Source organism: Macaca mulatta, chromosome 12 (genome assembly GCF_049350105.2).
Source record: "Macaca mulatta isolate MMU2019108-1 chromosome 12, T2T-MMU8v2.0, whole genome shotgun sequence".
NCBI classification, from domain to species: Eukaryota; Metazoa; Chordata; class Mammalia; order Primates; family Cercopithecidae; genus Macaca; species Macaca mulatta.
The window spans coordinates 9,169,972-9,192,676 of record NC_133417.1 but is presented as its reverse complement, the minus strand read 5'-3'; the positions used below and the strand labels follow the sequence as shown (position 1 = coordinate 9,192,676).

Sequence of the window (22,705 nt, the reverse complement as noted above, 5' to 3'; positions counted from 1 at the left end):
CTGGATGCTGTCTGTGAGGATCTTGACAGGCTTGGAGCGGCTACTGAGGGAGTCAGGAGGCCTGCATTCTGTGGCCATCCACTTTGCCAGTGACCCCAGATCCCTCATTTTGTGGATGGGGACAGTTGGCTTGGCAAGCCACTAAAATTTTACATTTATTTCAGAACCTGTCTGAGTTTACATTTGAGACCCGTTATGTTCGTTTCCTAGGGCTACCACAACAAAGTATCACAAACTGGGTGCCTTAGAACAACAGACATTTACTGTCTCACAGGGCTAGAAATCCTTAATCAAAGTTTCACAGGACCATGTTCCCGCTGAACTCTTCTTAGGAGAATCTGTCTTTGACTCTTCAGCTTCTGGTAGTTTCAGGCATTCCTTAGCTTACAGTATAATTTTAGTGTGTGCCTCTCTCTTCCCCTGGTGCTTCCCTGGGTCTCTACATAGTTGTCCCTCTGTGCTGTCTATCTCTGTCCAGATTTGTCCTCTTTATAACGTCAGTCATTGAATTAGTGCCCACCTAATAACCTTGTTTTAACTGATGACCTCTGTAAAGACTGTATTTACAAATAAGTTGACATTACGAGGTACTGGGGGAGAGGATTTCCATATCTTTTTTGGGGGACACAGTTCAACCCTTAATATCCATCATTTATATTTTCATCTATCTCAGCTTTGCTTTCCTGCTTTATAAAGAATGGTTGTGTGCAAGCTGGGGTGCCACCAACTGATTTTTATACCCCTGTATAGTGTAGATTCCTTGGGAAATGAAGCAGAGCCTTTGTAGGAAAGAATGTAATAACCTAAATGCCTTCAGTTACAGTATCAGTCACTCAGCAAATATCTGTTGGACTAGCTAGATATTAAGTGCTATTATATGTCAGAAGCATTTCTGTTTTGCTAACTTATGTTATTTTGTGTCTCCAAGTATTAGCATTGTTATTTTGTGTCTCCAAGTATGAGGTTAAAATTACTTTGTAGCAGGCCGGGCGTGGTGGCTCATGCCTGTAAGCCCAGCACTTTGGGAGGCTGAGGCCTGCAGATCGCGAGGTCGGGACTTTGAGACCAGCCTGGCCAACATGGTGAAACCCTGTCTCTACTAAAGATACAAAAAATTAGCAGGGTGTGGTGGTGCATGCCTGTAATCCCAGCTACTCGGGAGGCTGAGGCAGGAGAATTGCTTGACCCTGGGAGGGGGAGGTTGCATGAGCCGAGATCGCACCACTGCACTCCAGCTTGGGCGACAGAGTGAGACTCCGTCTCAAAAAAAAAATTTCCTTGTAGCAAAACTTTTTTTCTTTTTTTCCTTTTAGGAGTTTGCTATAAAATGGGAGTTCTGATTGTACTCACTGTTCTGTGGCTGTTCCCCTCAGTAAAGGCCGACTCAAAAGCCATTACAACCTCTCTTACAACAAAATGGTTTTCCACTCCATTGTTGTTAGAAGCCAGGTAAGAGAACGTTTTTTTCCCCTCCACGTATTTGAGTATAAATATAGGCTCTGACAGTGAACATTCAGGAGCTTTTTAAGCAGTGAGATTATCATCAAATGCATTTATGAAGAGCCTCTTTCAGTGTGCACTGTGGTATGTACTGTACAAAGGCTGTTAGGGCATAGCATCATTCAGTAGGACAAGGGCTATGTGGGTTTATAGAGATATGTAGAACTTTAGACAAATAACTGTTGGATAAGTTAGTATGTTACTTTCCAAAAAGCATAACAAGGGAAGACAGAGTTGTGTTTATTTATTTATTTATTTTTGGAGACAGGTCTCGCTCTGTTTCCCAGGCTGGAGTGCAGTGATGAGATCTTGGCTCACTGTGACCTCCGCCTCCTGGGTTCAAGGGATTCTCATGCCTCTGCCTCCCGAGTAGCTGGGATTACAGAAATGCTCCACCACACCCTGCTATTCTTTGTATTTTTAGTAGAGATGGGGTTTCACCATGTTGGCCAGGCTGGTCTTGAACTCCTCAGTCTCATGTGATCTGCCCACTTTGGCCTCCCAAAGTGCTGGGATTACAGATGTGAGCCACTGTGCCTGCACAGTTGTATTCCAATTTTCTCCTTATTTGAAGGAAGTTTTAAGAGGTGATTGATAAAAGGAAAAGAAGAGGGCTTAGCAACGTGGGGGAAAGAGGACTTATTTCCCATAAGAACCTGGAAGAAGGCTGGGTGCAGTGACTCTCGCCTGTAATCCCAACAGTTTGGAAGGACAAGGTGGGTTGATCACCTGAGGTCAGGAGTTCGAGACTAGCCTGTCAACAATTAGCTGTGCGTGCTGGCGCGTGCCTGAGCATCAGATTAGGAGATTATGCCCATGCAGTTCAATCTTTCTTTTTTTTTTTTTTTTGAGACGGAGTCTTGCTCTGTCGCCCAGGCTGGAGTGCAGTGGCCGGATCTCGGCTCACTGCAAGCTCCGCCTCCCGGGTTTACGCCATTCTCCTGCCTCAGCCTCCCGAGTAGCTGGGACTACAGGCGCCCGCCACCTCGCCCGGCTAGTTTTTTGTATTTTTTTAGTAGAGATAGGGTTTCACCGTGTTAGCCAGGATGGTCTCGATCTCCTGACCTCGTGATCCGCCCGTCTCGGCCTCCCAAAGTGCTGGGATTACAGGCTTTCTTCAATTACAAGATTGCGCCCGGCCTCAATCTTTCTTTCTTTTTAAATGATAAAAATGGTGGCTAGGTACAGTGGCTCATGCCCTGTAAATCCCAGCACTTTGGGAGGCTGAGGTGGGTGAACTGCGTGAGTCCAGGAGTTTGAAACCAGCCTGGGCAACATGGGGAAACCCTATCTCTCAAAAAAAAAAAAAAATAGCTGAGTGTGGTGGTTCGTGCCTGTAGTCCCAGCTACTTGGGAGGCTGAGTGAAAGAATCACTTGAGCCCAGGAGGCGGAGCTTGCAGTGAGCCAAGATCACGCCATTGCACTCCAGCCTGGGCAACAGAGCAAGACTCCGTCCAAAAAAAAAAAAAAGAGAAGTTACCTTACAATTAAAATGGGTAGAATTTTTCATAAAACAACAGTTGTCTTAAAATTAGTGAAACACAATATAGTAAATAATTTCATGAGAAATTTTGTATTCCAAGTGTGCTTTTCAGTGAGTATTTGTAAGTAAATATAATGAGATATCTGTCTGTATAGGTAGGGCTTAAATGCTTATGGATGGAAACTTATTTGATTGTATCTCAAGTAACCTAGAGGTAGAACTAGCAGAGACTATCCAAAGGATAAGTGTGGGTAGACTGAGCAGCAAGCACTTGGTAAGTCTCAGCGTTTGAATGTGCTAGAAATTTGGGCTGTCACATCACTTCGATCAGCCTTGTGGTCTGCCTTCTTCATCTTCAATTTAGAATTTTTTTTTTTTTTTTTTGAGAGTTTTTGAGACAAGGTCTGTCTCCTGTTTTTCAGGCTAGTGTAGTGGTGTGATCTCAGCTTACTGCAGCCTCTGCCTCCTGGGCTCGAGCCATCCTCCCACCTAGGCCTCCCTAGTAGCTGGGACTACAGGCGTAAGCCACCACCCCTGGATTATTTTTGTATTTTTTATAGAGACGGAGTTTTACCGTGTTGGCCAGGCTGATCTCGAACTCCTGAGCTCAAGTGATCCACCTGCCTCGGCCTCCCACAGTGGTGGAATTACAGGTGTGAGCCACCGTGCCTGGCCTCTAGAGTTTTGTATTCTAACATTTTCCCCTTAATTCCTAGAAAAATGTGGATGAAGAGTTTTGCTATGTTGATTATGTGAATGAATGGTTGCACCTCTTAAAGAGAAAGCCCCATTTGATATTGCCAAAAGGACCAGTGGGAAGGGGCATGCAGCATCCAGTCTTGACTAGCTCAGGAGCCTAGCAGACTTTCTGCTAAATAGACTTCCTTCCATCGCCTCTCTCTGCCTTTCTTTCTCAGCATGGAAGTGGCAAAACAAAGACAAAACCATTGTATATATTTCATAGTGATAACTAACTTGATAAATGGGTCCAGCTTCTCAAATGTCTGAACTTTATTAGATATGGCATAGTAGTAAATGTGAGGTGGCTCTTTTTTTAGAGTTCTTATGGTGGGGAAAAAAAGCCCAATAAAGCAAATAACAAACAAAAAAACAGTGACTGAAGATATTTTGAGACTGCCTGAGCTAGACCACCTGAGCTTGGACCCTAAAAACTAAAGTTTTTCTTTTCCTTTTTGCTAATCTTATTTTGGATGATTTGTTTGGTATAAATCTGTCATTGAGATTTACAACCCCTCCCCCCAGCCCCACTTTGTTTTTGAGACAGAGTCTCATTTTGTCGCCCAGGCTGGAGTTCAGTGGCGCCATCTTGGCTCACTGCAACTTCTGCCTCCCAGGTTCAAGCCCATTCTCATTCTCCTGCCTTAGCCTCCCGAGTAGCTGGGATTACAGGCATGTGCCAGCACGCCTGGCTAATTTTTACACTTTTAGTAGAGACGGGGTTTTACCATGTTGGCCAGGCTGGTCCGAACTCCTGACCTCAGGTGATCTGCCCGCCTTGGCCTCCCAAAGTGCTGGGATTACAGGCGTGAGCCACCGCACCTGGCCAAGATTTACTATCACTTTCTGATTCATTTTGTAAAATTAACTGTAACAGTTGTTTTTGTGAGAGTCTGTTTAACATTCTTTTTTTTTTTTTTTGAGGCGGAGTCTCACTCTGTCGCCCAGGCTGGAGTGCAGTGGCGCAATCTTGGCTCACTGCAAGCTCCACCTCCTGGGTTCACGCCATTCTCCTGTCTCAGCCTCCCGAATAGCTGGGACTACAGGCGCCCGCCACCATGCCCGGCTAATTTTTTGTATTTTTAGTAGAGACGGGGTTTCACCGTGTTGGCAAGGATGGTCTTGATCTCGTGACCTCGTGATCCGCCCGCCTCAGCCTCCCAAAGTGCAGGGATTATAGGCGTGAGCCACCACGCCCGGCCAACATTCTTTTTTTAAGATGGAGTTTGCTCTTGTTGCCCAGGCTGGAGTGCAACGGCGTGATCTTGGCTCACCGCAACCTCCGCCTCCCAGGTTCAAGCTATTCTCCTGCCTCAGCCTCCTGAGTAGCTGGAATTACATGCATGCACCACCACACCTGGCTAATTTTGTAATTTTTTTTTTTAGTAGAGATGGGGTTTCTCTATGTTGGTCAGGCTGTCTTCTGGAACTCCCCACCTCAGGTGATCCCCCCTCCTTGGCCTCCCAAAGTGCTGGGATTACAGGTGTGAGCCACTGTGCCCGGCCTCTGTTTAACATTCTTACCCCGAATTACATTTCATTACTTTCACTTTTATTTACACTAACTTCTTGATATTTGTACATTCTTGATCATTGTACTAGAAGATTCCTATGGCATAAAACTATGGAGTTTTGAGAAAGAATGCTAAATTTGCCAGCCCTAATTGCTCGATATTTTCAGTTTCTTTGGTCACTGTGAGGTGAACAGGGTATACTGTTTTCTTCATCAACTTGCTTATCACAAACATTTCCCCCTTTCATGATATCCCTGGTCATTTGCCATTTTGTTTTATTTTTATTTTTATTAATTTTTTTCCTTGGCATGTGAAGTAAGAGCTACATTTGCCATTTTGGTTTACTATTTTTAGGCCCCTTCTCCTGTGGCTGTTTGTATACAGTTTGCCAAGGTAATACGACATGTAGGCAACTCATAGAAATGAACTATACTTATTTGAATCCACTTAGTATTCACCTCCAGAGCTAGCAGAGCCCACTATTCTTCATTCTCATGTCTGTGGGAGACCCTGATGAAGGATCCAGGTACTCTGTCCATCTGGTTAAGGATGAAGGGTCAGAATCTTTTACTACACTTTATGGCATGCGGCCACCACAGATCTTTTGCCTTCCTTGCATCTATCCCTCAGGGACTAAAAATATTCCTGTTGTGTATTTTTAGATTGGACCTGATGTTTGTGAAGGAGTTGTAGCTTTGTGGTTGTCAATGAAGTGACACTTATCTTTAATTGAAGTAAAACACTAAGTGTGTTTTCTGCAGCTGTAGCTACAGAAATATTACATAAGCAGGTATTATTAAAATCAAAACTAATAATCATTTATTGAGTGCTAAATTTTGTAATGACCCAGAATGTAGCATGATAGAAGTATAAATTAAATGGACATGAATTTATATTCCAGCTTTTCCATTGACTCACTCTATGTCTGTAAGCAAGTTAGTAGCATCTCTGAATTACAGCTTATTTACTTGAAAACCGGTTATATCTGAGGGTGGCTGTGTGGATTTGAGGACACAAGTAAATATGCCAAGCTTAGTGACCGTCACGTCATAGACCCTCCTTAAATATTAGTTTCTTCTCTCCTTCTAGTTCTACATAGAAGGAAGACCAATGCTGATCTCCCACAATAGCTTTGGAAATCTAAGAAAACAAGTTGCTACCCTATTTGTACTATCTTGTGGGCATTCATTCTGGTTGTTTGTAGCTTTTTTTGTGTTGTAGATTAAAAACTTGTCCTAGATTATGGCATTTCAAAACATTTACATATGGAGAGAATGGTATAATGTACTCTCTCTGCACCCATCACCCTGTTTTAACAATTATCAATTTAAGTACAATTACCACCATCACCACCACCTTCTCTCCTCCCGCACTAGAATATTTTAAAGCAAATCCCAGACATCATATAATTTATAAAATCATGATTTTTGGGGGGAGGGGGAGGGAGTTTCACTCTTGTTGCCCAGGTTGGAGTGCAATGGCATGATCTCGGCTCACTGCAGTCTCCCCTTCCTGGGTTCAAGTGATTCTCCTGCCTCAGCCTCCTGAGTAGCTGGGATTACAGGCGCCCGCCACCACCCTTGACTAATTTTTTCTATTTTTAGTGGAGATGGGGTTTCACCATGTTGGCCAGACTGGTCTCGAACTCCTGACCTCAGATGTTCCACCTCTGCCTCCCAAAGTGCTGGGATTACAGGTGTGAACCACCGCGCCCGGCCTGTAAAATCATAATTTATACTCGGTGGAATAAGTGTTAGATAAGAAGCTAAAAAAACAAAAAGCAACAAAAATATGCTTTTAAAAAAGGCAGCATTTCTTTTTTTTTTTTTTTTTTTTGAGACGGAGTCTTGCTCTGTCGCCCAGGCTGGAGTGCAGTGGCGCAATCTCGGCTCACTGCAAGCTCCGCCTCCCGGGTTCACGCCATTCTCCTGCCTCAGCCTCCTGAGTAGCTGGGACTACAGGCGCCCGCCACCGCGCCCGGCTAATTTTTTGTATTTTTAGTAGAGACGGGGTTTCACCGTGGTCTCGATCTCCTGACCTTGTGATCCGCCCGCCTCGGCCTCCCAAAGTGCTGGGATTACAGGCGTGAGCCACCGCGCCCGGCTCTTTTTATTTTATTTTATTTTTTTTTTGAGACAGAGTCTCGCTCTGTTGCCCAGGCTGGAGTGCAGTGGCCGGATCTTAGCTCACTGCAAGCTTCGCCTCCTGGGTTTACACCATTCTCCTGCCTCAGCCTCCCGAGTAGCTGGGACTACAGGCGCCCGCCACCTCGCCCGGCTAGTTTTTTTTGTATTTTTTAGTAGAGACGGGGTTTCACTGTGTTCGCCAGGATGGTCTCGATCTTCTGACCTCGTGATCCGCCCGTCTCGGCCTCCCAAAGTGCTGGGATTACAGGCTTGAGCCACCGCGCCCGGCCTTGGCAGCATTTCTTTAATAATATCTTGTATTGTTCTTCTCTCCCCTGGGTTGTTTCAGTGGATCTAGTAAGCAATATTAGGACTGTTCCAAGTTTAGACCTTGTAAGACTTATGTAGGCAGTGGGGTGAAAAGAATGTATGTTTCAAGAAGCTTCCCTGTAATTGTATGAAAAGCATGTATTTGTGTGTGGCCTTTACTGGGAGAGTCTTCGCCTGATTGAATCTTAGTTTTCACCACACTGGTGAGTGTGTCACCTTCCCCCTCTCTGCTTATCTTGTGAATGTGCCTTTAATTAATTAATTTAGTGTTTATTTGCACATCCTGGTGTATCTGTCTTAGTACTTGTTTTCTTAGACTATAAGCTATGCTAAGCTTGGTGTGGTGTCTATGTCAGTTACTAGAAAGCCTAGAAAAATACTACTCTCAAGGAGGCATTAAGAAATTTAATATATTATGATAATGAGTATTTTCAGAAACCTATTTTTAGAGAAGCTGTGCATTACCTGGAAATGTGTCTTATTTTTCCCATATTTCTGTGTCTAGCTGTGGAGTAGAGTGAGATTGTACACCTCAGTGTTGACAAGTAATGGGAAGGTCTTCCTTTGGCTAGGTAAGCTGAGGTCCAGATCTGTAGTTTGCTTTAAGACAGTGAAAGATCACTACTGCATTAGTATTATGGCTCAGAGGAGAAGAGAAGCAGTTGACATGAGTCATTCAATTACTACATGCATTTCCTTTTAGGGGTTTTAGACTCTTGAATGAAGGGAAATTTAGATTGGCCATTATTTTAGTAGTGTAAAGTTGAAAAACAATTAAGATGGCATTAAGTTCTTGGATCTGATTTTGTTAGATCAGTGCTAATTTTAAACTAAGTTTGGTGATCTTGAAAATTTGGATTTAGGGGTGTTAAAAGATTACAACATGCTGCCTTTAGTCTCCCAGAAATTTTTCTGTGGTTCATATTTTACTGTGGGAGAACTTTAGGCAAAACATATTTTTTGTTCTTTGTAAGGCCTTTCAGAAAATAAGTAAACAGAACTAATACTAGAATCATCAGTTCCTAGTTCTGCTTCCACTACTCATAGTATTTTTGTCAGTGGGGTTTCATAAGCTTTCTTTATATTGAGACTTCCCTTTTATGTTTTTATTATTCCAAGTTTCTTAAGAAATAGCTATTGGGTGAAAAAGTTCATAGGCTAAGTTAGTAATAACTAATATGCTGGTAGGACTTGCTTATCATTAAAAACATATTATACATAAAGGAGTATTATGTATTATAGATTAAAAGTCAAACTACGGACATTTGGAAACTTCAAAACTTATTTTTACTCTCTTTAGTCATATAGCTTATATTAGAAAATTTTATTAAGTTGTTTTATTTCTGATCTTTTCTCCCAGTGAGTTTTTAGCAGAAGACAGTCAAGAGAAATTTTGGAATTTTGTAGAAGCCAGTCAAAATATTGGATCATCAGATCATCACGGTAAAATTGAAGCAAATTCCTCTTTGACTTTGGTGTCTGGGAATATATTAGGAGAAAATGGTCTCTGTGTAGTATGTGTGGCATGGCCGTTAATGGAAAACATTGTTGTCTTTAATGATTGGAGTTATGATCGTGGTCAGGAAGAGCCAACACAACACAAATAATTAGTTTTGAAGCAGTTTATAACTTTGGCTATAAGTGGTACCTTTGTTTTTTTCCCCTTTTGTTTTTGTTCTGTCATGATCTTTTATTAAAATGCTATGTGAATATTTTGTGGAAGTACATTTCATTTTAAGTCATTCAGTATTAATAACCATCTAATCTGATTCACTGTTTTTTTTTGTGTTATGAACTAATTACACAACTGATCTATTATCTATTAAGTTCATTGTCATTAAGTTAGTATCATCCAGAATGTTTTCCACTATGCCTGCCAGCCACCCACAACTTGAGTGTTAAGGTGTCAAATTAATGATTATCCTGTAAAACCTCATTTACAGTTTTTATGATGTGCTTTCACATTTTTTAAACTTAGTATAAGCTATATAGGGTGTAAACATTAATAGTTGGAGATGCTGATATGTGAGTAGTTAAAACCTTGAATATTAATTTACATTGACAGATACAGGTTATTATTATTTTTTTAATTATTTTTTGAGACGAAGTCTTGCTTTGTTTCCAAGCTGGAGTGCAGTGGCGTGATCTGGGCTCACTGCAACTTCCATCTCCCAGGTTCAATCATTTCTCCTGGTTCCAAGTTGCTGGGATTACAGGCATTCGCCACTACACCTGGCTAATTTTTGTATTTTTAGTAGAGATGGGGTTTCCCCATGTTGGCCAGGCTGGTCTCGAACTTTTGACCTCAAGTGATCCACCCGCCTCAGCCTCCCGAAGTGCCGGTATTACAGGCATGAGCCACCTTACCTGGCCAGATACAGGTTCTTACAGAATAGGAACTGTTTCAAAATTGTGTGACTGCTGTTGATGTTAATGGGTTGGTTTTTTTTCTTCTTTTAAAATTATTTAATTAAAAAAAAAAAATACAATGGAGATGAGGTCTGTCCCATTGTGTTGCCCAGGCTGGTCTCAAACTTCTGGGCTCAAGTGATCCTCCCAACACAGCCTCCTAAAGTTCTGGGATTATAGGCATGAACCACTGTACCTGGCCTGTATTGATTTTTTAACTTTTTAATTTTTTATTAAAATAATACATATTTTAAAAGTTGTCTGAATCTTTTTGTTTTGTTTTTATTTTATTTCACTTTTTTCACTCGGTGTGATCTATCCAAATATTTATTTTATTTAATTTATTATTATTTTTTATTTGGGCTAATTAAAAATTTTTTTTTTTGTAGAGACAGGGTCTTGTGTGTTGCCCAGGCTGGTCTTGAACTCCTGAGACTCAAGCGATCCTCCTGCCTCGGCATTCCAAAGTGCTGGGATTACAGGCGTGAGTGACTGCACCCAGCTAGATTTTATTTATTTTTATTTTATTTTATTGTATTTATTTTTTTGAGACAGAGTCTCGCTCTGTCACCAGGCTGGACTGCAGTGGCGTGATCTCGACTCACTGCAATCTCTGCCTCTTGAGCTCAAGCCATTCTCCTGCATCAGCCTCCTGAGTAGCTGGGATTACAAGTGCCCACCATTGCGCCCAGCTAATTTTTGTATTTTTAGCAGAGATGGGGTTTTGCCATGTTGGCCACGCTGGTCTCAAACTCCTGACGTCAGGCAGTCCACCCGCCTCAGCCTCCCAAAGTACTAGGATTACAGGTGTGAGCCACCAAGCCCGGCCTATTTTGATTTTGGAAACAGAGTCTGGCTCTGGAGGCTGGAGTGCAGTGGTATGATCATAGCTCACTACAATCTTGAACTCCTGAGCTCAAGCAGTCTTCGTGCTTCATCTTCCTTAGTAGCTGGTGTTATAGGTGCGTACAGCTAGGCCTGCCTAAGTTTTAAATTTTGTTAAGATGGGTCTTGCTATGTTGCACTTGCTGGTCTCAAACTCCTGGCCTCAAGGCATCCCTGCCCCGCCTCCCACCTTGGCCTCCTAAAGTGATGGGATTACAGAGGTGGGCCACCATGCCCAGCCTGAATCTTTTTTTTTTTTTTTTTTTGGCAATATAGATATCTAAATATTTTAAACAAGCATCTGTAAGTTTTACTAATTTCAAGGCAACTAGAATTAAGTTATCAAAAAATACTTTATTTTTAAGATTTTATAGAACAAATTTATCAAAGTGGGTTTATAATCAGATTTTAACTTTGACATTTAAAATGACATTTTTTCAGTAAAAATGATAATACATATTCATTAAAGCTATAGGAGTATGAATTCTATGAACAACATAAAAGCGTGTTAAACATTTTATTTGTTTGAAATATTATTTATATTCCTGCCACCCAAGATTGACACCATTAACATTCTGGCATCATTTTGAGATATTTCTTATCTATTTTTTACGTAGAGGATGCTATTGCAGTATAGAACCTTTTATATTCTGCCTCATAAAATGTTAATATTTGTATTTTCTTTTTAAAATGGAACATTTTATTTTATTTCTTTATTTTTTGAGACAGAGTCTCCTCTTGCTCAGGCTGCAGTGCAGTGGCGCGATCTTAGCTCACTGCAACCTCTGCCTCCCGGATTCAAGTGATTTTCCTGCCTCAGCTGGGATTACAGGCGCTTGCCACCTCCCATGGCTAATTTTTATATTTTTAGTAGAGATGGGGTTTCACCACGTTGGCCAGGCTGGTCTAGAACTCCTGACCTCAGGTGATCCACCCACCTCCCCCTTCCAAAGTGCTGGGATTACAGCATGAGCCACCGTGCCCTGCCTATTTTTATTTTTTAAAAAAGAGACGCACTATGTTACCAGGGCTGATCTCTTGAGCTCCTGGGCTCGAATAATCCTCCTGCCTCACCCTCCTAAAGTTTTGGGATTACAAGCGTAAGCCACTGTGCTTGTCCTTTAAAATGCAAAATTTAAGTTTTTGTGCATGGATAACATGTGATTCCCAAGTCAAAGCTATATAAAAGGTTATATGCAAATAACCTTTATATTTATATTTATAAAAATTTGAAATAATTGCATTTGAACTTCGACATTTAAGATGACATTTTTTCAATAAAAATTATTTGTGCCGGGCGCGGTGGCTCAAGCCTATAATCCCAGCACTTTGGAAGGCCCAGACGGGCGGATCACGAGGTCAGAAGATGGCGACCATCCTGGCTAACACAGTGAAACCCCGTCTCTACTAAAAAAATACAAAAAAAACTAGCCGGGCGAGGTGGTGGGCGCCTGTAGTCCCAGCTACTCGGGAGGCTGAGGCAGGAGAATGGCGTGAACCCGGGAGGCGGAGCTTGCAGTGAGCTGAGATCAGGCCACTGCACTCCAGCCTGGGCGACAGAGCGAGACTCCGTCTCAAAAAAAAAAAAAAAAAATTTTTGTATACATATAAAAAAAAATTGTTTCCTCCTTGACCCTGTTCCTTCTGTTTCTTTCCTGCTTTTTATAACATTTTAAATTAATTTGTTTAGCCTTCAGTGTTTTTTACAACAAATATATACATATGTATTCTTATTTCTCATTCTTTCTCCTAGTTAAAAAAAAATAAGTTACTATGTACATTGTTTTGTGTCCTTGCTTTTCATTTATCCTGGGGATTTTTTCACGTTAGTATTTGGATTTTTTTTCTTTAAAATAATTTGGTCCAACTTTTTGTTTAAATGCTTCTTTTCAAACTTTAAAATGTCATCAGTATTCTTTAATACTGTAACTTCCTCATCACACTGCTCAGTTTTGTTTAGTTTTTGGAATAGTTATCATGTGCTAGGCATCATGGATATAAGGATAAATAGGTCATAGCCTCTGCCTCTGGGGACCAGAAGTCTAGGCAGGGTATAGATAGACAGTGAATAAATAATTTAGTAAATGATATGATAAGTGAATGAGGCAAACAGAGAAGTGTTCTGGGATTGAGGAAGAGATGTAACTGGTCCATTGAAGCATGGGGTAGGGACTGTGGAGACTTCCTGGAGTAGGTGATTTCACAGCTGAATTATTTCTGAGGAAGTACGTAACTATCAGTCATCCAGGTACGTGGGAAAATAGTGGTCCAGGGGAGGGAATAGTTTGAAAGGGAAGAGGAGAGGAAGAGCCCAACTGCATTGTGTATTCCAGGGAATTTTAAGCATTTGATGAGAGTTCAAGACAATATACTGGTAAAACTTGCCATCACATACCTTTGTAACACAGCTTTGTGCTTCATGAGCTATCTTCTTTAGATTTCTCCAGTCATATGCAATTACTTTGGTTAATGTTCTTCCTTGACAGGTACTGATTATTCCTATTATCATGCAATACTGGAAGCTGCATTTCAGTTTCTGTCACCTCTCCAGCAGAATTTGTTGAAATTTTGTCTGTCTCTTCGTTCCTACTCAGCTACGATCCAAGCCTTCCAGCAGGTGGGTCCCGTGCTCTTAAAGAACAGCATTTTATGTCACGGTGAATGGATGTCATGATGAATGGATGTCATGATGAATGGATAGACTGCAGCTGTCCTGGAATTGAATTACAGAGCTATCACTTTTTTGCCTGAAATTTTCTAGGATTTATGATTTAAAAAAAGAAATAATAAGCAAAATTGATGTTAAGTCTTCAACCCGCAGATTTAAAAAAAATAAGAAAAAGAATATCGGTATGGAAAAGAGACAGCAATATTTTATTTATGCATTGCAGCCTGGGAGATGTAATCTTGTTAAACCAATGAACCAGCATCTAATCACAGCCTGTAGTTCTAAAAGCAGTTCACAGGAAATACAGGAGGCAAGAAATGTTTAGCATCACCACAGGGATGCAGTCAGGAAAATCAAGAATACAGGAATCGTTGTAATCCAGTTTCTTCAATAAATAAATTATGGAAATTTCTATTGTAATTGAAAAGAAAAAGAGGGACAGAGGAACCTCAAGTTAAGAGAGACTTAAGGCCGGGCGTGGTGGCTCACGCCTGTAATCCCAGCACTTTGGAAGGCCAAATTCCAAAAGTTGGATCACGAGGTCAGGAGATCGAGATCATCCTGGCTAACACGGTGAAACCCCGTTTCTACTAAAAATATAAAAACTTAGCCAGGCCTGGTGGCAGGCGCCTGTAGTCCCAGCTACTCGGGAGGCTGAGGCAGAAGAATGGCGTGAACCCGGGAGGCGGAGCTTGCAGTGAGCCGAGGTCATGCCACCACACTCCAGCCTGAGCAACAGTGAGACTCCGTCTCAAAAAAAAAAAAAAAAAAAAGAGAGAGACTTAAGAAGAGACAGTCAAAGGTGTCTGCACCAACTAGATATTTGATATAAAAGCAAAGTTGATTTTAAAATTATTTTTTATTATAAAATAAAACATAGAAAAACCACTCACAAAAAATATATAGTAATGGATTATTATAATGTGAACAGCCTTGTAATTTTCACCCAAGTCAAGAAGCAGCACTTGATCTGGTGCCATGGAAAGCCCTCTACGTACTGTGTCCTGACTGTGGCCACCTTTCGCCCTCTGAAACCAACCACCCTGTTAACTTCTGTTGGAATCACTTGCTGTGTTACTGTATTGTTGTATTGCCCAAGGATACATCGTCATAATATGAAGTGGTTTGTTTTTTTTTTTTTTCATTTTTCTTTATTTTGGGACAGAGTCTTGCCCTGTCGCCCAGGCTGGAGTGCAGTGGCGCAATCACAGCTCACTGCAACCTCCACCTCCTGGGTTTAAGTGACTCTCCTACCTCAGCTGGGGTAGCCTGCTACCACACCCAGCTAATTTTTGTATTTTTAGTAGAGACAGGGTTTTGCCATGTTGGCTAGGCTGGTGTCGAACTCCTGACCACAGGTGATCCACCCTGCCTCCGCCCCCCAAATTGCTGGGATTACAGGCGTGAGCCACTGTGGCTGGCCTGTTTTTGCGTTTATTGATTTTGTTTTTTTGAGACAGGGTCTTGTTCTGTTGCCCAGACTGGAGTGCAGTTCTGTGGTTATGGCTCACTGCAGCCTTAGCCTTTCAGGCTCAAGCAATCCTCCTACCTCAGCCTTCTCAGTAGCTGGGACTACAGGCGTATGCCACTGTGACTAACTAATTTTTTATTTATTTTATTTTTTGTAGAGATGGGGTCTCAATATGCTGCCCAGGCTTAAGTGGCAGGCTTAACTGCTCAGGTTTGGGCTTAAGTGATCCTCCCACTCTGGCCTCCCAAAGTGCTGGGATTACAGGCACGAGCTACCACACTCAGCCACTTTCACCAATGTTGTCTTGTCATAATTTAATCACCTGTTTTGATTATACATGTCTTTATCTCATCCTTGGTTAGAACTTTAAAAAGTGTGTGTCTTCTGTGACAGATCGCAGCTGATGAACCTCCACCGGAAGGATGTAATTCGTTTTTTTCCGTGCATGGAAAGACGACTTGTGAATCTGATACCCTGGAGACTCTTCTACTGACAGCCTCTGAAAGGTAGATTGTGTGTTCCTTTGTTTTCATATCACGCATTTCCAGTGCTGCTTCTGTATGTCATCTACCTTCTGATTTTCTCATCTGTTTTGTATCATTAGGTGTAATGGTTTAGAGTATGGCTTCTGGAACCAGACTGACTAGATTTGAATCTCAGCTCCGTCACTTAAAATCGTTTTGTGAAATGTGGCAAATTAATCTCATTTCAAAATGGAGATAATACAAGTATTCAGTATTAACTGTTATTATTTAGTAATGACTGCATCTGAGCAATGACATGGGCTTTGTCATTAGCTTAGTAAGAAATACTGTGTGTGTTAAAGCCAGTGCCTGAAATAATGACATTAATGATAATATCTCTCAGGATATTATTAGTTTCAGACAAAGGAGGATATTTGAAAGATAATTGCAGGCTTGATTTGAATATTAATTTGGTAACTAATGTACCAGCTTTTTTGCCCAAAGGTAGGTTTCCTGTGGTAGACAACTCGGCTGTGTATCATTTTGCTGACTGGCGAGGGCAGCAAGCCGCCTGTACCTCCTCTAATGCTGTTCATAAACACAACAGTGAGCTCTACATGGGGCTGGCCTGCCCTGTCAGCACTGCTAATGGCAGTGAGGTAGTGCAGGTCTTCTTTAGTGAGATTGTCTGCCCAGCACCCATCCTCTGCCCACCAAACGTCAGTAGTGATTCTTACTCAGAGTGCTAACCAAAAAACACAGTGTGCACTCCAGCCCTCTCAGGGTCAAGACATGGACATTCAGAAACGGCTGCATGTGATACATTCGTGCTCTCTCGGGGGAAACAACATTGATGGCTTTGTAATTCTTTTAAAAAACTTTATTTGATTTGCTACAACAATAATGCACACCTTTATAAAGAAAAGAATAATAGTGTCTCCAAGTGGTAACTACTTTTAATGGTTTGGCATATATACCTTCAGACTTTTTTCTATGGTTTTAAATTTATACATGTAGGTAGTTCTATTTTTATAAAAGGCATCTTTCCATGTAGTACGAGTGGGTGTATCTCATCATTTTGAACACATGCATAACCTATGTAAGACTGCCCCATAATTGATAATTTATCTCTTACTGATGGATTTTTAAGTCATTTTCTTTTTTTACCCCTGTTACAATAAGGTTATATGGAGCATCCTTATTCATGTCTTTACTTTCTGCTGAGTTATTGGTAGGTCATAAAGTCTGCATTAAGATCTGTTAATATCGGCCGGGCGCGGTGGCTCAAGCCTGTAATCCCAGCACTTTGGGAGGCCGAGACGGGCGGATCACGAGGTCAGGAGTTCGAGACCATCCTGGCTAACACGGTGAAACCCCGTCTCTACTAAAAAAATACAAAAAACTAGCCGGGCGAGGTGGTGGGCTCCTGTAGTCCCGGCTACTCGGGAGGCTGAGGCAGGAGAATGGCGTAAAAACCCGGGAGGCGGAGCTTGCAGTGAGCTGAGATCCGGCCACTGCACTCCACCCTGGGCGACATAGCGAGACTCTGTCTCAAAAAAAAAAAAAAGAAAAGATCTGTTAATATCTTGATGCCATCCTTAGATAAGTTTTTTGGGGAGAAGTTTTAAAATTTATGAGGAAAACTGAAATGTTAAGTCCATTAGAGGCACAAGCCTGTAGTCCTAGCACTTTGGGAGGCTGAGGCAGGAGGATTGCTTGACCCCAGGAATTCCAGACCAACCTGTGCAACAAAGTGAGACACTGTTTATCCAAAAAGTAGCTGAGCGTGGTGGCAGTAACTGGGCACACGCCTTTGGTCCCAGCTATTGGGCTGTGGTGGGAGGATCACTTTAGCCTGGGAGGTAGAGACTGCAGTGAGCTGTGTTCATGCCACTGCACTCTAGCCTGGGCAACAGAGTGAGACCCTGACTCCAAAATAAAAACAGAAATAAAAATGTCCATTAGGAAGATCATAGTAGTAAAAATAGTAGAGGAGATAGACTTAATATAATTGGCAAGTAATATGCTTAATGTTAGCCTCTGCTTTTTGCATTATTTATACTTACTTTTTTTTTTTTTTTTTTTGAGACGGAGTCTTGCTCTGTCGCCCAGGCTGGGGTGCAGTGGCCAGATCTCAGCTCACTGCAAGCTCCGCCTCCCAGGTTTACGCCATTCTCCTGCCTCAGCCTCCCGAGTAGCTGGGACTACAGGCGCCCGCCAACCCGCCCGGCTAGTTTTTTTTTTTTTGCATTTTTTAGTAGAGACGGGGTTTCACCATGTTAGCCAGGATGGTCTCGATCTCCTGACCTTGTGATCCGCCCGTCTCGGCCTCCCAAAGTGCTGGGATTACAGGCTTGAGCCACCGTGCCCGGCCTACTTTTTTTTTTTTTTTTGAGACAGAGTCTTGCTCTGTCACCCAGGCTGGAGTGCAGTGGTCGGATCTCGGCTCACTGCAAGCTCCGCCTCCCGGGTTCACGCCATTCTCCTGCCTCAGCCTCCCGAGTAGCTGGGACTACAGGTGCCCGCCACCTCGCCTGGCTAGTTTTTTGTGTTTTTTAGTAGAGACGGGGTTTCACCGTGTTCGCCAGGATGGTCTTGATCTCCTGACCTCGTGATCCGCCCGTCTCGGCCTCCCAAAGTGCTGGGATTACAGGCTTGAGCCACCGTGCCCGGCCTATACTTACATTTTTAAATGAAAAGGTAATCATATTCTATTTATAGGGTAGAAAAAAGTACTTGGCCAGCCGTGGTTGCTCACGTCTATAATCCCAGAACTTTGGGAGGCAGAGGCGGGTAGATTGCTTGAGCCAGGAGTTCGAGACCAGCCTGGGCAACATGACAAAACCTCATGTCTACAAAAGATACAAAATTTGGCTGGCATGGTGTCATGCACCTGTAGTCCCTCCTTGAGCTCTGGAGGTCGAGGCTGCAGTGAGTGGAGAGATCATGCAACTGCACTCCAACCTGAGCGACAGACTGAGGACTTCTTAAAATATAACATAGTATATAACATATTATATTGACCGGGCGTGGTGGCTTATGCCTGTAATTCCAGCAATTTGGGAGGCCGAGGCGGGTGGATCACCTGAGGTCAGCAGTTTGAGACCAGCTTGGCCAACATGGTGAAACGCCATCTCTTACTAAAAATACAAAAATTAGCCGGGTGTGGTGGTAGATGCCTGTAATCTCAGCTACTGAGGAAGCTGAGGCAGGAGAATCACTTGAACCCAGGAGGTGGAGGTTGCAGTGAGCCGAGACCATGTCATTGTACTCCAGCCTGGGCAACAGGAACGAAACTCCATCTCCAAAAAAACAAACAAACAGAAATATTATATTATGTTTTACACACACACACACAAAAAAAACACATACATACATACTCAAGATTTAGTGGTCATTTGAATATGTGTCCTTTTTTGGCCCTTTTCCTCCCTTTTTAGGAATTGGTAGCTATTATTAATTGAGGTTTATTTTATTCTTTTTTTTTTTTTTTTTTTTTTTTTGAGATAGGGTCCTGCTCTGTCACCCAGGCTGGAGTCCAGTGGCATGATCATGGACTGTTGCAGCCTCAATCTCTGGGGCTCAGGTGATCCTCTCACCTTAGCCTCCCGGGTAGCTGGGACTACAGGTGAACGCCACCATACCCAGCTAGTTTTTGTTATTTATTATAGAGTCGAGGTTTTGCCATGTTGCCCAGGCTCTTCTTAGTTATGATTACAGGCATCACACACTGGACCTGGCCAGTGTTTACATTTTATAGTTAGTATTTTGTATAATGTACTTTTGTTATTTTTAATTATGAATAAATAAGACTTATACCTGATAGTAATTATTTAAGAAAATATTACTTAAATAATATCATGCTGCCCTTCATATTAAGATGCTTATAATCTTTATTTAAATTTTCATAGCTGTACTTTATATTTTGTGACATTTTTAGTGTTTCACAATTATTCTTAAAGTTTTAAGCTTTTATTATTTATTTTCAGACCCAAACCTTTATTGTTCAAAGGAGATCACAGATATCCGTCATCTAATCCTGAAAGCCCAGTGGTGATTTTCTACTCTGAGATTGGCTCTGAGGAATTTTCTAATTTTCACCGCCAACTTATATCAAAAAGCAATGCAGGCAAAATCAATTATGTATTCAGACATTATATATTTGTAAGTATTGATGTATTTTACACCTGTTTTGAATGTAATTTGCCCAGCGTGACCTTAGAACATAATAATCTCCCTCTTTATAAAATAATCTAGTTATTTGAACCCCTTTTTTGAGAAATCCAGTAGTTTCATTGAGTTTGTTATTTGCACATAAGATGTGCTTTGCTTCACTTTCTGAAGAAATAAAAAACATGCTAAAAAAATGGCTTTATAAAGTTTACATTTTATTTCAAAGTGAACCATGTAAATAATCTTTTCTAACTTTAATATGGTCATTATACTATGGAACTGATTGTTGAATTCAGTTTCTTTTCCAATCTTTTTTCTTCTGTTTTCTCTTTGCCACCTTTTTATGTGCTGGAAGCGGGAGGATTTTCTAAATAGGCGATTCATAGGTAGACTTGATATAATATTAAGCTTTTAAGACTCTGTGTAATATTTAGTCATTTAAAATATTTATATGTAAAGGTTGTTAGCCCTTTAAAGTTTCTGTGTCATAATAAGCTCAGTACTAAGTTCATGCCAAAAAAATAAAAATTTTATTGATTGATTCATTTATTTTTGAGAGGGAGTCTCGCTCTTGTCACCTAGGCTGGAGTACAGTGGCACAATTTCAGCTTGCTGCAACCTCTGCCTCCTGAGTTCTACTCTCCTGCTTCAGCCTCCCAGTAGCTGTCATTACAGGCACATGACACCATGCCAGCTCATTTTTTGTATTTTTAGTAGAGACGGGGTTTCACCATGTTGGCCAGGATGGTCTCGAACTCCTGACCTCAGGTGATCTGACCGCCTCAGCCTCCCAAAGTGCTGGGATTACAGGCGTGAGTCACATTTTATTATTATTATTATTTTCATAATTATTTTTAATATTTTAATAATTGTTTTAAATTATTTTTAATTCAACATTTTTAATATTTAATTTTAATATTTTTAATAATTATTTATAATTATTTTTATAAAATTGTAAATGAAAATTTGTACAAGCAGAAAGTTTTATCAAAGTCCAGTTTTTGACTCTCCCTCTGCCCCCTCTATTGCTGTTAGGATAGATGTTAATGTCTGAAGGGCCATCTTCAGTCAGGATGCTGGTGAGTCTGTGACATCTGGTCAGTCCAAGCTCCGCTCAAAGGCATTTAAGTTTAATAAAAAGCAGACTCCCATGGGCCTCAGAAACATCTCTGGGATTGAGACCTCACCACCTTTCAACCCTGCTCTGTAGGTTCTGGAACTTCTTCTTTTCTTTCTCCATTTCTTGTGGTTGGGACCTTAGCACTTTCGGCTATCCATTCTTCTGGTTTTGCATCTACCTTGAATTCCATTCCCATAGTTGTGGCAGCCTACAACATGTAAGGGAGCCTAGGATTTTATAAGGAGAGAGATACAGACTCTGAATTGATTTTTAAAACGTATGATCAATATTTTAATGGTAGATAAGTGCTTTTATTACTCTTGATTTTTTGGTAGATTTTGGACTAAAAAAATTTATTTAGTGAACTTTCTTAGCTATATAGTTAATACCCTTAAAAAACAATTTAAAGATATTTTGAGTGCATAATCCTAGGTAAAGGCTAGTAGATGCAACATTAACATGGTCATGCTGTGTACACTGTGACATAGAAAGAGCTAGGTGGTAATGGTGGAATTCTTGCTTTCCTTGCAGAATCCCAGGAAGGAGCCTGTTTACCTCTCTGGCTATGGTGTGGAATTGGCCATTAAGAGCACTGAGTACAAGGCCAAGGATGATACTCAGGTGAAAGGTGAATTGGTAAAAGTGGGACCAATGTGCTTTCTTCAAATATGAGTTAAAGGGGAGTTTGTTTCCTTATGAAAAGTTTAGGCGTATGCTGAACCTGTGTTTGCATCCTGGTTCTGTTACATCTGAGTGGGTGACCCTGAAGCAAGTTCTCTAGGTCCCAGTTTTCTCTTGTGTAAAATGCAGGTAATGATACATGTCTCTTCCAGTATTGGGGAGGAATAAATAAGATGTGTAAGTAAAGAATTTTTTCATGTACTGAAAAAAAAAAAGAAAACACACCAAGAAAGAACCTGGCACAGTTTGCCCAAAAACGTTCAGCAAGTAGTAGCTATTGTTGTTGATGTTATATGGGGTTTACAAATAGCCATTTATTTGTGACTCCAACGTGAAATCTTAAAGTATCCTATATTTAGCAAACAATTTTGTGGTGTTTATTAGTTCTGTACATGGAACAGTTTACTGTGGATACTTTCTGTTGTAATACTCTAGGGTTTTGAATTTATTTTATCTACAAGTTTTAAATGCTGTTTTTTTCATTTCTTTCTTTTAAGCTCATTTTAAAGATAAAAAATCTGAGTAGTAAAGCAGATGGAAAATAAACTACTACCTCATCCTTCTGTTTTCTTCAATAATGTGTTTAGGATTAAGTTGACTAATTATAAATTCTTCAGAATTTTGATATTGAAAAATTCTTTGTTCATAGTGTTTAAAACTGTTAATTTCATAGTTGTCCATAATGTTTAAATCTGTTAATTTTGAAGATTTTAGCATATAAAATTTTCCAAAGTTTAAGGGAAAAATGCATTCTTTATCCAGGAACACAGGAGATACTAAAATGCATTTGTTTGTTTAAAGAACCATTGCCAAAGGGTAATTGTGATAGTCAACATTTTAAATGGTATAATTTCAGGGGTTTCTGATTTTTTTCACATTATTCAATTTTATGATGTTTATGAGACTAGTAACATTTTTGCTTCAAATGTGAGCAATTATTAATAATATGGATTTTCTGTTCTTTCGTAGGAACTGAGGTAAACACCACAGTGATTGGTGAAAATGATCCTATTGATGAGGTTCAGGGATTCTTCTTTGGAAAATTAAGGTATGTATGTTCTGTGTATTTTGGGAAACGCCCTCATTTTCCTTAAGCCTCCAGGCTTTCTTGCATTTTAAGCATCATCTTGTTGATTACTGTC

The 22,705-nt window shown here is 40.9% G+C and overlaps 1 protein-coding gene across 4 annotated transcripts in view; it reads left to right on the top strand.

Moving 5' to 3' along the window:
- UGGT1 (UDP-glucose glycoprotein glucosyltransferase 1) overlaps positions 1 to 22,705 on the top strand; it is a 106,769-nt gene that overhangs the window by 4,397 nt on the left and 79,667 nt on the right. For all 4 annotated transcript variants that reach the window (XR_003721203.2, XM_015109808.3, XM_028830603.2 and 1 more), the window contains 7 exons: positions 1,314 to 1,449; positions 9,053 to 9,135; positions 13,473 to 13,603; positions 15,519 to 15,631; positions 19,579 to 19,753; positions 21,414 to 21,510; positions 22,533 to 22,611. Coding sequence is in view for 3 of the 4 variants with exons in the window: in XM_015109808.3 (XP_014965294.1) it covers positions 1,328 to 1,449; positions 9,053 to 9,135; positions 13,473 to 13,603; positions 15,519 to 15,631; positions 19,579 to 19,753; positions 21,414 to 21,510; positions 22,533 to 22,611 (800 nt within the window). In the remaining variant the exon portion in view is untranslated. The remainder of the gene's footprint in view (positions 1 to 1,313; positions 1,450 to 9,052; positions 9,136 to 13,472; positions 13,604 to 15,518; positions 15,632 to 19,578; positions 19,754 to 21,413; positions 21,511 to 22,532; positions 22,612 to 22,705) is intronic.